General features: G+C 40.3%; 1 protein-coding gene across 5 annotated transcripts in view; it reads left to right on the top strand.

The window, feature by feature from the left end:
* TC2N (tandem C2 domains, nuclear) overlaps nucleotides 1-16,233 on the top strand; it is a 38,767-nt gene that overhangs the window by 1,185 nt on the left and 21,349 nt on the right. For 3 of the 5 annotated variants that reach the window (XM_027673559.1, XM_027673552.1, XM_027673566.1), the window contains exons 2-3: nucleotides 12,800-12,926; nucleotides 13,591-13,824. In XM_027673559.1, coding sequence (XP_027529360.1) covers nucleotides 12,860-12,926; nucleotides 13,591-13,824 — 301 coding nt within the window. In that variant the 5' untranslated portion in view covers nucleotides 12,800-12,859. Of the gene's footprint in view, nucleotides 1-11,840; nucleotides 11,926-12,799; nucleotides 12,927-13,590; nucleotides 13,825-16,233 lie in introns of those variants that run through there. The other 2 variants (XM_027673574.1, XM_027673581.1) reach the window with 2 other exon arrangements.

The raw sequence follows: 16,233 nt of genomic DNA, 5'->3' as shown, positions 1-16,233 counted from the left end.
CAGTTTCAAACGATCCTGTTCACAGTGTACTTTTTGAATGCATACCATAAAGCTGGATTCCTGGGTGTGTAAGATCACTTGTTATTAAACAGCGGTCTGAAATAAATATCTCGAATTAAGCTGGTCTTGTAATTTTTGTTTGATGTGGAAACATGCCTAGTTGAATGGAAACATCTCATTTGATGCATTTCTCTAGATAAGAATGGAAAAGTCGATATTGTGACCGTTCCTGCAATGTACACTTCCAGTCAGTGCCTCTGTAATTGTGCAGGAAGAGAAGAGGACCTCAAGGGACTTCTGCTAGGTCACAGCTGTCAAGTGCCTGGGCATCTAAATGATCCTGTAAGCACCCATGCCTTGGAGCTAGATCCTTGCAGTCCTAACCCTCGATCTCTGATCTGTGCAGGCTCAGGTTTTTCCTAGTGATATTTGCTGAATGCATTGAGGTCTGATGCTTGATGTGCCTTTAGTGTTTGTAGTGTTGGTTAGTTAGGTGACCAAGCTGTCCAGGCATGCAGAAGCAAGATGTTCCTTGACAAGTTGCTCTTGGAGAGCCCAAGTGTCTTTAGATTACATATAGATTATCAGGACCACTTAAAAAACATACAAGGGAATACATTGCCAGGCCTTTTTTTCTCCTCGTTCATATTCTTTCTAGGTTTTGTGTATAGCTGTTAGACAGATGTGAAGAGTCAAGTTCTGAATTTGCCTCTTTCATTTCTCAAGAGAGTGCTGTTCTGGGCTGGTGGTCTCTGGCTCCTTACTTATGAAACTTTTTTTGCCTTGCTTTCAGTACAGAAATATTCATTAGGTGAGCTGTGATCTTACAAGTCGGTGGCTAGGGAATGAATCCAGAAGTGAGGAGGTTTGATTTCTAGTCCTTTTTCCAACTGCATGTTAAATATTAAAATATATATTTCCAGAATACATGTGGTTAAGCAATATTTAATTTCAAGAACAATATATTTATTACTAAAGTGTCCCTTGATTCTTGCAAATATTTATAAAAATGATACCTACTAAAAATGCTGTACCCAAAGGGTATGTTGGACTCCACAGATGTCACATCAATTCCGCAGCCATTCCCTGCATTTAATTTAGATGATGGATCCCCAGGTGATTAATTCCTCTTTCTTCCTATGCTATGGAAAGAATGTGGACAGGATTGTTCGTTCAGTCGTGTGTGTGTAGACTATTAATTTACAGTGTTGGGAAAAACACAGTGCCAGTTAGGCACTGGCCTCTTTTTCTTTGTCCTAATCATTAGGCTTGGTCATTTTACTTGCTTGTTCTGCCATTTGTTTAGTATCAGCTGGTTTGCTTTTCATTCAGCCTCTGTTCATCGTACTCCTAGGTAGTTTACTCTCACTTGTATGTTACACTAAATGCACTCCCCAGGGTTGTGGGTTGGCTGTGAAAAGGGCAGTCCTGGTCTGTCCCTTTGTTTTCTGCAGTGCATTCTGACCCCACCTTGTGCAGTCAACCCCAGGGAGAGTTGGAAAACTGCTTTTTTTTTTTAAAAAAAATGGTTGTTTATTCTGGTCATTTAATTTTGTATCTAATCAGTGAGCTGGGCCAACTCACTGTGCAGCTGCATGTTTACTGGATCCTACAGGAATGGCTGTTGGGAAGGGAGAGCCGAACTGTCCCTCTGGTAGCAGCCAGCCCTTTATAAGCAAGTTGAGGACAGGCAGATGCAGCCCCCATGTGTGGTGGGCAGAGCCAGAGGATCTGCCTTAGAAAGGACAGCCTCAACTAGGAAGATAGACTTTGGCTACGTTAGGCCTCCTGTCTTCCTGTGAATCCTTGCTGTGGCTTATACCAGAAGTACCCTTTGACTTTGGTGGAATATTTATTGAACTTGTTTGCTTGATTAAGATGTTATTTACTTCATTTAGTGAATTTTATGTGAAGCATATTGCTCCCCTCTTCAGACTCTTGTTTAATTTTATGAAAGAATTGCTTTGTTTACCCTGAATTGCTATCTCCCTAGATACCTTAAATCTGGTAAATATTCTAACTGTAATCTAAGTAGGACAACACCCAATCTCTGTCAGCAGAAAATTTAAGATCTCATCTCTTAAAAGTGAAAGGCAAAGCATGCTCTGACTTTCAGTAGGACAGGCTCTGTTTGAGTTAAGCTGGGTTGATATTCCAGTTAGTAATGCCATTCAGGCTCAATCAGAAAAATTGCTTATGCTGAGAAAAATTAGGCTGATAGCGTTTTGCAGCCAGGATGAATCTTCCAACCTAAACCAAGGAGCCTCATGTGGGAAGAGATTCAAAACCTGGATTTGGTTGAGCTCATCTGTGTTGCATCATATCCCTTACTAATCTTAATACATCAAACCGTGCAGAATTAGTGAGGATGCTTCTCTTAAGCTTAGCACAAGTATTTGTTTGCCTGTCATTGCAGATGAAGTTTACCCTAATTAAGTGCCAAAAAAAATTATGTTGGCAATCTGATGCTTATCTTTCCTGTAAATGGTACCCTGGTGATTTTGTTTTGAATCTTTGTTTTTCAGTGATCTAATAGCCACACTTAAACTGGAGAGAACAGATAATTAGATCCCAAATGAAGGCCTTTGATGTTTGGAGGGTTCTTGTGATCATTGCAATGAGTTTTAGTTTTGGCCTGAAGGGCAAGTTCTGGAGATGCTCCTTTGGCAGTTAAACTGGCTTTGAAGTCCAAAAAGGCACCATGTCCCAGTGACCTCAAAACCTGTGAGGCACTCTGTTGATTTAGCACCTGTGCTTTGGAGCCTGGAACCTGGATGTGAGCTGGTGCAGTGTGCTGCAGCCTGGGAAGGGGGTACCTGGCTCCCTGCCCAGCTCCCCAGGGCACCATGTTGGGCCCCAGAATGGTGGAACAGCCTCATCAGCACGGTGTGCTCGGGACACATTAATGCACATCTGAACCATGGAGAGTGCTGAGGGGCTGCATGTGGCTTTGTCCACCCTGCTTGTTGAAGCTGGGTCAGGTGGTTAATGTGGCCAGAAATGGCCCAGCCCTTGACCAGGGCTTGGCAGGGGCTAGAGGGGGCAGATAAAAAGGGGGCTAAGGATGAGTTCTCGTTACAAAGTTCAGACATTCAGTCTGCTATGTGTGTGTGTCTTCCAGGGAGGAAAGTGCCTGCCATGCAGAGAGAGGACGATTAGCCAGAATGAGGTTTGAAAGTTGCTTGAGCTAGCAGTGCCTTTGTGGTTAGTGGTGAACTGATACAAAAACAAGTTGTGTTTCCTGTTTCTGAGAGAAATTGTGTTGTTTAGCACTCCTAAGTGACAATAAAACATTCTCAAGACCAGTTTCATTTTGCAGTAGAGGAAAATTCTAAAACTTTTAATTCTGGGTTGGATTCTTTGGGGCTTTTTTCTCCACAATTTACTTTTGCAAAAGGGGGTTGTTGGCCTTTAGATTGGGAACTCTCCATGAGTTTCCCGTTCAGGTTTTCTGTCTGCTCAGCAGTGAACTGAGTAGCTAAAAATTTTCTTCCATGAAGTCTTGATTAAACACAGACCATCTCCCTGAATTATCCTGACTTTCGTTCGGTTCAGTGGTATGTGTACTTCCAGATCTGGTTTCACCAATGTGTGAAGTCATGGGTTCAAAATTTCTTGTGAAGAGTGTTGATTTAAACTCAACAGGATTAAAAAAACCCCTCACATTCATGCTGTAGCTGTTGTTCACTGTATTCTTAAGCAAATCTGTCCTAATGGAAAAAAGGGAATGGTGACTTCATGCTGCCAACTTCTGTTCTCATGACCTCTGTCTATTCAGGAGGGAGCAGAGTCCTACCACCATCTCCCACAGTTGCAGCAGCATTTGGCCAGTAATGATTGGGATGTTAGATACTACCATTAAATTGAGACTGTTCTGATTTCTGTTGGTTTCTCCCAATGTTTATACAAACTCCTTTAAAAATGCTTCTTTTATGCAGTGCCTGGTTACCACTTATCTGCCTGGGCAGCTGCCAGCTACTCCAGACAGTACAGCTCTCCAAGAGGCACTGGTGGGGCTGGTAAAAGTGGTTCTGTGTCCCTGATCTGGGTGGATTTAATGCAAAAAGTAATAAATAGTGGTACCTTGTAAAGACAGGATTCTTCTGGACTTTTATTTCAATGTGTGTTTAGGCAGCTTCCTGAGCTCAGTACACATGCCCTGCACAGCCATACTCCCAATCTGTTTTGGATTTGAATTAATTAAAATCAGTTCCCATTTCCTTTTCTTGATTCATTCATTTAATCTCTTTTCATGTATGAGATGTATTGCAGTCACCTGTTTCCTTTCTTAATCTCAGCCACAGTCTTCTAGATTTCATCTGTGCAATTTATAGGTTTCCTTCCTCTCACCACAGTGCTGTAACTGGTTATACAGGGATAGTATGGAGCAGACCTGCTGAACAGGGAATCTTCATCCAGTGGAAACTCCATAATTGACAGTTTTTTTTGGTTTTGCCATGAAACAGAAGAATAATAATATGTAAAATAATGATTAGAAAACTGCTTCACCTAAAACAAAGCAGTAAACGTGTGTATGCATGTATATGTAAAGAAATATTCCATCTTGACTTTTGTAGGTCAACAGTTTTAATGGTAAATGAACCTACTTTTCGATGCAAAACTGCTTGGGTTTTCTTATCTTTCTTTTTTCCCCTCAAATATACAGGAAGAGCTGTTTGCATTAGCTGTCCAAATGTTATATGTGTATCCATGTGTTTTCTGTATGGCTCTGTGGTCATGGCAGAGGCTGAGGAGTCCTGGATACCATTCAGTGCTCTTTTTCAGCGTTGCATTGAATTGGTTTCCAAGGGCCATCTTTTCAAAACTAGACACATTTAACCATGTTAGGGAACTCCACAGGCAGATGCTCTTGCCTAAAATACCTTCTTCTTGGCTGTCCTGTTGAAAAATGAATCCAGATGTTTCCAGTTTTCTTTGGTATCAGAGGGACTGCTGACAGTTCTATTTTTGTGGCTTCCTGGCATTACGGCAGAAGGACAAAAAATTGGATTAAAACTTGACACAGAATACATAAAGAAAGTCTTTAAGTTTTAAGTTACATTATAAAGTAACCATCGGTGATTGTCATGATTTGTTCCTAATCTGCTTAGAGCAAAGGACTTATCTTATGTTGAATTCTTTCCATGTTCTCATCAAAAGCCAAATTCTTTTTACAGATATTCCAGTCTCCTCAGCTTTCTTTTCTGGTGTCCTGACTTCAACTCTTGCTTTGCCGTTTTCCATCTGAATCCAGAATGGTCTGCAGTCCAACATAATGGATTTATTCTTTTGTGTTTACTGTCCCAATACATACCATATTGTACATCCTTGTCCAAGTCAGTGAATTTATCTTCGGTTCAGAGGAACAGTTTTGTCAGTTCAGTAATTGGATGAATTGGTTCCTTGCCTAATGCAGCATTAGGAAGAAACACTATATCAACTTTTACAGCCCAGAGCATAGGGGATTCAGCATATTAAAATCCCAAGTTTTAAGCTTTATCATGGGATAGATTTATAATGTTTCCCTCTCAATTCGAATATAAATCTCACACGAGAAAAACTGGTTCAGATTTATGGAAATTGTTCTTTTGGCCCTTGTAAATGATATTATTAATCTTTTGCGTACTGGGGAAGGATTGGAGTAAGTCTGTGTTTAAGGGCTGCAGGTGCAAGGCTATAATGCTGAGCCAGAGTCAGGGTGTCCCTGGGGACCGTGTCAGAAGGACAACTTTGGATCGTGTACTCATGCCAGGGCTTGTTCCCCTTCTCCAAGGGGTGCCTGGAAAGCAGAAGCAGTTGTTCCTATAGCACAATAGCTCAAGCACACACACCTGCTCAGCTTTATTTTTCTTCAGGGAAGTAGGCAAGAGCAATTAGTTCTTCTTTGTGATGTTCTCTGTTCAGTGCTCTTGTGCCTGGACTGCATGTGCAGATGCGCTGAAAGCCATTTGGCCTCCTCCAGACTGGAGACCTGGGAAGAAGCAGCTGCTGAGCTGAAAGAGACCACAGCTAGATTGCACAAGTGATCTTTCTGTCGGGTTCAGCTCAGGGCCTGCACAAAGAGAGACATATATTAGATCATCTTTGGGCAGAGAAGCTGGAGGGAGAAGGGAAGGTTGTAGTGGGACATGGCATGGTCTCTCCCAACTGCATGCAGGAAAATGTGGCTGCTCCAGGAAAAGCTTCTGCCCTGGTACAGTTAGAGCTAGACCTCCCTAGCAGGAGAACACGCAGAGCAGCTTGGGGGTCACAGTGAGTTCTGCTTTTACTGCTGTGACAACACCTGAGTTAAGAACTGACATCCGAGATCGTTTCCTTTGACTCAGGAGAGCTTGCTAAAGCTGAATAATATTTTTATACAGTTTTATACAGTATTGAATGCACATGCTGATTGCAAAGGTTTTAAACTTTACCTGCAACTGTTATCTTTAGGAGAGCCGAATAAGCAATATCTTACCTGAACGCTACAGCAGTCATCAGAGGGAGTGTGGAGATGCTGTCTGTGTGGAGGAGATTCCCATCTTCCTCCTCTTCTCCATGTGCTCAAAATATAATTAGGAGGATGCAGAGCCAGTGGTGGACCAGTAACAACTTGGGATGTCAGTACAGTGCTGTAGGAATGAGAGCAGTCTTGCCCTTACAAGTGGTAATTAATGAAATATTTTCTCACCTTAGTTTATCCTGTGATACTGTTGAGTCTGAGGTGCACAGTTCAGTTGTGGTGTCAGCCTGAGAGAACTGGTCAGATAAGCAAGATAATGTTTTGAGAGGAACTATACAAAACAGACATAAATGGTGTAAAACCTACAGGTTTATACTTGTCTACATGGCTTGCTTTGGTCAACTTAGCTTACTGAAGAGAAATACAAGAGAAGGTTAGATACTAATATTTTAAGATCTAAATGAAGAGATACTACTTATAATTAATGCTCAATATAGCAAAGACATAAAAACTGGGGGGAAAATTAAGCTGGAGATAGAAAGTTAAGATATAAATAGTGAAGGAAATTAGCTATTGGAATATTTTCTGAAATAAAACTTCCCCCGATGGGCTGCTGTGTCATCATTTACCAGTGCTGGAAGGTGCTTCCTGTGCCTCAGCAGTTAGTGGTTTGTTTGCATCATGGAGTGTGACACTCTCCCCAGCAACTTTTTGCCATCTATTTCTGTTACCACATTCGATTGTGTAAGTACTTAAACAACTCCATGAGGCTCTTTGCCCCAGGAAAGCTGTGCAACGGTCTGTCAGAAAATCCCCATCGGCTAAACTTGGTTAATGACGTGTGATCTCCTCTTCAGTTTTAAATATGTAATTACACTCTTCATTTATTTGCTGCACTGGGAGAGTTTTGCATCTCTTCATTATGCTTCTGTTGAACTATTTCTGAGATGTCTTTCACAAGAATGGCTTTCTGGTTGTGTCCTTCAAAAGCCTTCTCATAGGCTTTCTTTTTCTATTGTGTCATTTCAGCATCTCCTTTGTGATTCACTGCTTTCAGAGTGAAATCCATTTCTCTTTCCAGGCACAAAAAGAGGGAAAGCCTCACATTTTCTTAATTTCCTTGGAAGGCAGAGGAAGTGGAATAATCTCTGCGTGTAAATTCCCAGAGCTTTCATGCTTTTCCCAGAGTTGCAGCTACAACCGGAGTAGGCAGGTGTATGTACACACCCACACCCACTAGTTACTGCAGATATTGCTATTGTGGGGTTCTTCCAGAAATCGGTATAGATAGGAGCCTTTTATCATGCACCTGGTAGGTGTGTGTTGGCATGACATTCTTTTTCTTTTTTTTTTAATTCCTCGTCCTCCAGACAACCTGTTGCTGCTGAAGTTTATGATGAATAGGAACAAAAGCTTGTGTCCTCTCATTTCACATGCTCAGACCCACTTGAAGTACCTTTCTCTTGTGCATGGGTGGTACAGGTCAGACCTGCCTACAGTCCCAAAAAAACTTAAGTTTGTTTTTTTTTTTAAACTGTGGGCTTTATGTTGATGGTAAGTGTGTGCCTGTGTGTGGCCCTATGTGTCTGTGTGGGTGCATGTGCTACCCTTGCTGCTACAGTAGCAAAGTACCTGGAGGCAAATTTCTCAAAACTATTTAAGCTGTTTTACTAGTGTGGGACTGTTTTGAGGTACAGTGGTCACAAGCCACCCCTCTTCAGATGAAGAGTTGTGCTCAGAGAAGTGCCCAGCTCCCAGGTGCTCTCCCCCAGAAACAAAACCACAAAACAGCTGGCTATGGAAGTGAAACCTTCGGCAGCATCTGCTCCATCAAAAGATAATCCATCTGACCTGCATCAGAAGCAGCTTTTGGTGTGCTGTGTTTCTGTTAAACATCTGGAGACCTGAGGTGGTACTGTTATGCTCTCTGAAGGATTTATATGACTGGGATTGACTGCATCCCCTGGATCCAAGAGGCAGAAAGGCCCAGAGGTAGCATAAATGTGGTGTTTGGCTGAGGTGTGAACTGGCAAGCTTGAGCTCGCTTTCTCCACAGGGCAGACGTTGCAAAGTGTCCTGGCTCCTGGAGTTGTAGACACTTATGTCATTCAACATCTGTCCCAAATGCTTAATAACAACCAATCATCCCTGTTTCCGGATATTTTCTTTTACACATCCTGCTTTGTGAGAACTTACTGCTACTAGAATTTTGCCATGATGGGTCTCTGAAATGCAGATCTGAGAATGCATTTGATACATTTATGACTGGCAGTAAATCTCAAAACATTTGAAACCACTGGTTTAGCCAGCTCTCCCTGTTTGAGAACAGCTATTTCACCTTTGTTTCTACTGCATAGTTTTCAGTGTGTTACCTGTTCAACTCCTATGGAGCAGTGCTGTGACTAAATGCAGTAAAATCTATTGGCAGCCTACAAACATGTTGCAAAACATACCCTTTCCTCATATGGCAGCAAAGACCTGACATTTCTTTTCAGATTGCTTTCAGCTTTTAATATATAATATTGCAATCATCCGTTTTCTATCATGTTCTTTTTATTTAATGAGTTGTTGAAAATATTTACTTTCTTCTCCAAACATCTCTGTCTTGTAATCGTTCTGGAGGCATCTGGAACTAAAATCTTTGATACTCTGTTTATCTGATTTTAGCTCAGTCAAAATTTCTATCAGAGAAGTCTGGAAATCATTAAGATAATTTATGTTTTCCATCTAAACCCATTAAAATAATAGTGATTGGAATTCTCTAGGCTCAGTGTATGTGTGTGGTTGCTTTCTAAACTTTGTCGTTTCCAGGGTGTTCTAATAAGCTTGGCTCTTCTTTCGCCTTAGCGTGGAAGTACAATTGCTGAGTTACAATTCATTATCTTACTTTGCCTTGATACTGGGAAGAGAGAAATTAAAAGGGTTACTGAAATTGGTGAAAAACACCAAGAAGGGGAGAATTTGAGACAGAGTGACAAGATCTGGGTTCAGGTCCCTCTTCTCCTGCAAATTGATTTCTCTCACTTTTTTATCTGAAAATGAGGGATAATTCTCCTTTTCTCCCATCCTTTTCTCAGTCTAGTATCTCCAGAATGGAAGATGTCTTTATACATGCATATTGCCTAACAAAAACTGACTTCAAAACATAGAGATAGCATCAAGGGGTCCTAACTTCTTGTTAAAATGGATGACATTACTGGGAAGTCAGTACTTGTTTGGAATTTGGGGGGGCACCTAAAAAGTATCTCTACAGTTCAGGTTTATTTCACAAATGCATTCCCAGAGAAATTCATGTTAGTGCAACCTTTTAACAACTGTTGAATAATATACTGAGGATTTTTGGTTAGCCAACACCAGCAAAAAGTTCTGGCATGTGTGATAAGTTTAACCTTTGATAGAAATGTCAACTTCTGTCAAGTTAAATACTTGTTTAGTCTTCTACAATATTTTTGTTCATTTTCAGTTAATAGAATATTCAGCAGAACCTACTAAATTTCTTTCTCTCCCACGTGGTTAAGAGGAAACTTTTGCATGCAGTGAAAATTGTATAACTAACTGTAGACAGTTTGGAAAATACAGATATGAGAAAATATATTAACTGGGAGCCAAGCCATCTAATTTACTGCCAGAATTGCTCTTCTGAACTAAACCAAAAAACAACTGTATTTATTACTGTAGCTTAGTTAAGTGATTAAAATTTTTCAAAGTATTTGAGACCATCCATGTTGTGCTTTCACAAACAAAGCCAAGTGCTCTAAGCAGAATTAGGGAGCACTGTGTCTAGATGGTGATGGTCTGTCCCTCAGCAAATGCTGTCATTTTTTTTGTAACATGGCTGTGGTACAAGTCTAGGAACCCAAGTGCAAGATTTGTCACTGAGACCACTACATTTTTAAGCATAAAGAAAGTGTAAACTGTGTTCTAGTCTCTTGGTCTTAGAACTGTCTTTTCAAAATCCTGTATTTAAGCTAAAACTCTTAAGATATGTGTCTATATACTTTGGCACTGGTTACTGATACAGCCTTGCCTACAAAACAGTAATCTGTAAATAGTATACTGTTTTGTACAGTAGGCAGTGATGAATTGCTTTATATTTGTCTTCAGGTAGAAAAAAATGTATGAACATTTGCATATTGATAAATGGGGAAAAAAGATAATGATTAAAGACTATATCACTGAGCCCTGTGATGCAAAGGCAACTGCTTGTGACAGATGATTTATATTTGTTTATTTGCTCATATTAATGGTTCCAGCTAAACAGTTTACTGTCATGAACTGAATTTTCTCAGATGCAGAAAAACTAATTTTTCCACTTTATGTAGCTGGAAAGTTGGGTGGTGTTACTAACATTTGGTTTCTTCACCAGCAGTAGCGAATAAATTCAATCTGGCCATCTTAAGATAAAAGCCTGTTTTGCCTGTGCAAACTGCCACTGAGGCTTAGATACCATTGTTGCAAAGCTTAGAGCAAACAGAGCAGCTGTTTCAGCCCAGTTTAAACATGGTGAGCAAGAGTGAAGCATATTAACTCCAGCTGTGTACTTGATAACAGCTGGGAAGGAAAATCACTGCAAGGGAACCCTAAGTAAACTAGAAGGCTTAGTTCTCATGAGTGTGCCTCTAAGGGAGGAGCAGCAATGAAAATCTGATCCTTAGAACCATGGAGGATTTAATGAGGAGTTCCCATGCCTCTTTTTGTGCTTCTGTGAAGATGCAGAGCAGGTTCTGGAGGTGGTGGCATTGCCTCTGAAGATTTTTGATGCAGATCTCATGCTGTACTTACACTCATGGGCAATTTTGATATCAAGGCAAGTATTGAGTGATGGATTCTGTGCATCCATTCTGTATAATGGTGTCCCTTTTAAAGCAGAATATTGCACCCCTGCCCTGTCTGATTAGAGACTATGCTGTAATCTCTTCAGTAGCCTACATTATTCCAGAATAATATGTACCAGTATTCAGGCTACTTCTGAGGTTTTTATATTTGGGTACTTGTATTTTGCTCTGTTGAGCACAAAGAGCAGTATAAAACTAGAGGAAATGATAAATATCACTCAGTGGTAAACCCAGCAAAAATTATTCAGAGAAGTTGCATTAAAGCAAATATTTCCTTAGGTCCTTTTTGCAGTAGAATAATGGTTTACCTAGGTTTAGGTTTAATGGGAATATATTTTAAGAATTTCCTTCTGATCAATCCTTTGTGATAACTTACGATTAAAAATAATTCTGGAACAGTTATGCAGTTGTAGTACTAAACCTTCATTATATTTCACACTAGTATTTTAAAGATAACAGGTTAATGTAAGGCTTCCTTGTGAAGGTCTTAGTATCTCAGTGACTGCAAAGGCCCAAAACATAAATAGCAGTACTGGAGGTATTCTGTGTTTTCCTCCTTTATCCTACTTGTCTTTCCCATCCCTTCAACTTATGTTCATGTTCTATTTGGTGTCTTCTAACCTCCGTGGAGTTAAAATCGTGTCTTGGGTATGTTCTACTAAGAACCTTGTGTACTTTAGATGGATGTAAAAGGACTAGACTTATACAGCTAAAGTTTTGGACAGGAGGCAACACAGCTGTCTGTGTTCCTCTGAAAAGAGAACATAAGGATATGAAAAAAGACATTTAAATGAGGCCAGTTAGCATTGTCATAAAGTTCTTTTAATGTTAACCAGCTGTTAGAGACTTGTTCTCATTCTTTAGTAGATTACATGCCTCTTATTTCGCTGAAAGTCAGCGTGCTCTATTTCTGTATGCACAGCAGACAATTATATAATAAACCAGGTCTTCAGTTTCATGTGTATACAATTATGAGAAAGCAGTAGTTCCTCAAAGAAGGCAGTTTTGGCATCATTCATAAAGAGTGTTTTCAAGTTAAAAGTATGGAGTATGTTGAGTGAAAAAATGTAAACACGTATAGATGCATGTGAAAATAGTAGAGGAGTGAAAGAGGATAGGAGAAACATGAACAAGGGAAACGGAATAAAAAACACATCTTGCAAATGACTTGACAAGACCATGTCAAAACAGCTGTAAAGCTGGGTAAACTCTAAAGCCCAGTGGCATGCACAAATATGAGGACAATTTTAGTGTTCCCAAAAGACGGACCTGTCTGAGTGGGTTACTGAAAGTATTTGGATGCTGTATGTTAGTTATTGTCTCTTTCCTTATGTTTTTATATAAAAATAATTTGTCTCAGAGAGAGAAATCTGATGGCTCTGATCCTTTTATGACTGAAGTAACATTCTCATTGACCTTGGGACTGTGTCCAACAAGCAGTTGTACATTAAATAACTGATAATATTGCATTCCAGTTTCAATTATTCCCATCTACTATGGTTTGTTTTATTGTGTTTTTCAGGTTTGATTGCTGCACTGGATCTTTGATTGTGGTCCCCTCTACATTGCAACACTGAAAACAATGGCAACAGAATATATGAAAGCATGCTGTAAATGGTGTTTCTGCATGGAAAAGGAAAAAAATGATCGTGAGTTCTGACATAATGACATCAACTAATGGTTTTGCTGTTCTGGTTTCATTAATGGTGAAATTTCCCATTAATGAAATGACTGTGTCACCCCTGATAAACTTGATTTCTTTTACAACATCCAAAATTCTTTCCATACCTCCACTTGAAGATTGAACACATGCTTTTAAGTTTTATGAATTGGAACTGAGAAATAACACTTGTCTGGAGTCTGCTCTTCGCAGTCTAAAATACTGTCCAAAAAAGCCAGCTTTTTTACCCAAGGTTGTGTAAAGGTCTTGTATCTTTCAAGCTCTCAGAGTTCGAAAGCTTTCATTTTTTTTTTTTCAACTCTGTGGATTTACTGTCAGGATTTTCTTTGGTGTCTCAGTTGTTTGAAGAACTCTTCAATGATGCAAGTGTAGCTTTTGTGAAAATTCACGTGAAGAGGAAGGTAGCTATAAATATAGAAGCTTGGGCAACAAAGAGTTTGGACCAGTACAGGTGTCAGGAGGAAAAATATCTTTTCCAGGTGCTAGTTCTGAATGCTGTCAAACTGAATACTAGCAGCTGTTAAGTAATGTATCAAGCACAGATACTATTAAATAAAAGAGATTTGTTCATGGTATTGTTGAAAAATTAATGCACATGTGGACCGTCTGTTTTTCTTGCTCTTTATTTTTAGCAGTTTCCATGGTGCAAGAATCTGAAGCAGGAGCTGCAAGCAAGCCAGCTATTGTAGAGAAACCTCCATTGTCTTCTGTGTCAGTGAAGCGTCAAGTTGGCTGTTCAGAGGATTATTTGCTTTCTAAACTGCCCCTGGATGGTCAGGAGGTACCATTTGTGGTCCCTCCATTCAAACTGGCTTATGTACAGCCGAAGAACCTTCCTAGTATCTCACATGCTGGAGGGATTAAAGGTAAAATACAATGCTGAAATAGTTGTTTAGCTTCTGCTACTCCTTGAAAGTTATTCCTACTGAAAACATATGTTTGCAGAACTTTTCTAGAAGCCTGGTCTTGTTTCAAAGAATCATAGAATACGAGTTGGAAAAGACCCACAGAGATCATCAAAGTCCAACTGCTGGCCCTGCACAGGACACCCCAAGAGTCACAGCATGTACATGAGTACATTGTCCAAATGCTTCTTGAACTCTGGCAGGCTTGGGGCTGTGACCACTTCCCTGGGGAGCCTGGGGAGGTTGTTTCTTTTCTCTCTGGACACCCAGAGAGGTTTTGGGAAGTATGTCATCCCACTATGAATCTCTGTGATGTTGCATGAATAAGACTGAAAGGGGTGATTGCACACCAGTGTTCATACTCAAAAGTAATGGAAGACACAGAAAACAGAATCTTCAGTGAAGAATTTATTGGAGACAAGGAAAGACCTAACACATGCCAGCATCCGGACCACTCAAGTAAAAAGAGGAGGGTGGTCTGGCTTTCATGGTTAATATACTGATATGTTTTAACATACTAACACATCTTCCTTTTCAAATTTTGCCAATAGATGGCACGTGCTACTACTTGGCAGAATTTTTTGTCCCTAGTATTTCCTATTTCCTGCTTTTTTTGCTGCTTTTTGGGAGGCTGGGGACACAGATCTCCATGGTATGAGGTTGCACATGATGTTATGATTCTTTGCTTCACGGCAATCTTGTGTTTCAACCTCTGCATGTTAGTTCCATACTCAAACTGCCAAAATTATGTATATGCAGTTTAGACACAGTGACATTTTAAAAGAATAGGATCCTGGCCCAGTAATATGAGTTACAGGGCATATGCTATCATTAGGCTTTTAGTCCGGCCAGAAGATGCCTAAAATTAGGTAAGGGAAAATTTTGGCACAGGGACATACCTGAACAGTTGTTTTTTTCTAGCATTTCTTTGTCTCAAGGATGTGATAAGCTGGGAATATGCTTTTAGTTCCATGTGAATGTGTTTCTTTTCTGGAGGTGGAAACCTTAATAACTGAAAAAAGTCAACCACATGTTGCGTAATAACTAACGCAGCACTACGTAACTTTTTTTGTGTTTATGTGGTTTTATTCCCACCCTCCTCTCTCTCCCTGTGTCCTTGCCATTGCCTCTTGTCTTCTCCTGTGGGCCTATTACCAAACTTCCTCCTCATCTACCACTGCTGGTAACACTGGCACCAGAGCCAAGCTAATCAGCCCAGCAGATTCGGTGTAGATTGGCCATTCTGTGCCTGATCTTTTTCATGGGCTTTACTTGTGATGTCGCACCAGACACGAACAGGCAACGGAATAGCTGGAGGTAGAATATGTGAGGCCCCCCTCATCTCTGAGCCTGATCTCCCCATTGCTGTTGCCTGCTATTTTGGTAGCTATTTCTTTTAAGTCCACAAATGGACATGCTATGGAAATGCAGGACATGCTCCTGATAATCTTACTGGGTCTGGGTTCAGGCTTTACCTTGCTTTGTCCTATCTTGTCCTCAAGATACTATACAGAGAAGTCCAGCAAGGACTCTGAGGCATGGGTATTCTCCAGGGAGAAGGAAGATGTGGCTAACAGCATTTAGATTAATGTTTTCTTTGTTCATGACAATCTTATCAGTCAGTGTCTACATTGGGAATACTGGTTCCTGATAATTTCTGAAGGACCTGGTGTACAGAGTGGCCCTTAGGCTATAAACTGGCAGATCTGGCAAGATGACCTGACTCTTCATAATTGTCTCTCTTGAGCAAATATTTTAAATTCTTGAGCAAATATTTGAAAAGTAGCTCTTATGTCAAGTAGAAAACTTTCATTTCTATTTCCAAATAAAAGTACTTAATTTTTAAAGTACAGCTTTCTAAGCCTCATTAAAATTGTGTTTAAAAATGCAGCATTTACTTTTCAAGATTTACTAAATACAGTGAAGTGTGCTGTCATTCCTTCCTCACATTAGCCAAACCACCAGCATACTCGAAAAATGTATTTAGAGTATTTTTTTCTTAGACCGTTGTTAAATATCTGTAGAAATCCAAGTTCTGCTCTCAGTTCCACTCCATTTTCTGTGCATGTCTGGCCATTCTCCTTTAGTGAAACAGGACATTCTCAGTGTTAGCTCTTGGCATCCCTTCTGAAAGCAATTAAGTTCTGGCAGCCTTTCTCTTCAGTAGTCACTGCACTGTGTCTCATGCTCTCACAGAAGTAAGCTAGCAGGAAGAAGTGTGCTCCTGGTCTGGAACACTGGCTTTTCCATCATCTGCTGTGTAGCAATTCTTTATGGCCTCACTTCTAGTGTTCATCCTAATTTACGTCATTCTCCAGCCCATTATGCTTGAATTCGTGCTTTATCGTTGCTCATGTTCCATCTCAGCGT

The sequence above is a fragment of the Neopelma chrysocephalum genome, unplaced genomic scaffold (assembly GCF_003984885.1).
Source record: "Neopelma chrysocephalum unplaced genomic scaffold, ASM398488v2 Primary Assembly neopelma1_24, whole genome shotgun sequence".
In the NCBI taxonomy this organism is placed as follows: domain Eukaryota; kingdom Metazoa; phylum Chordata; class Aves; order Passeriformes; family Pipridae; genus Neopelma; species Neopelma chrysocephalum.
The sequence above is the reverse complement of the archived record's forward strand: the minus strand, read 5'-3'. Positions and strand labels throughout refer to the sequence as shown.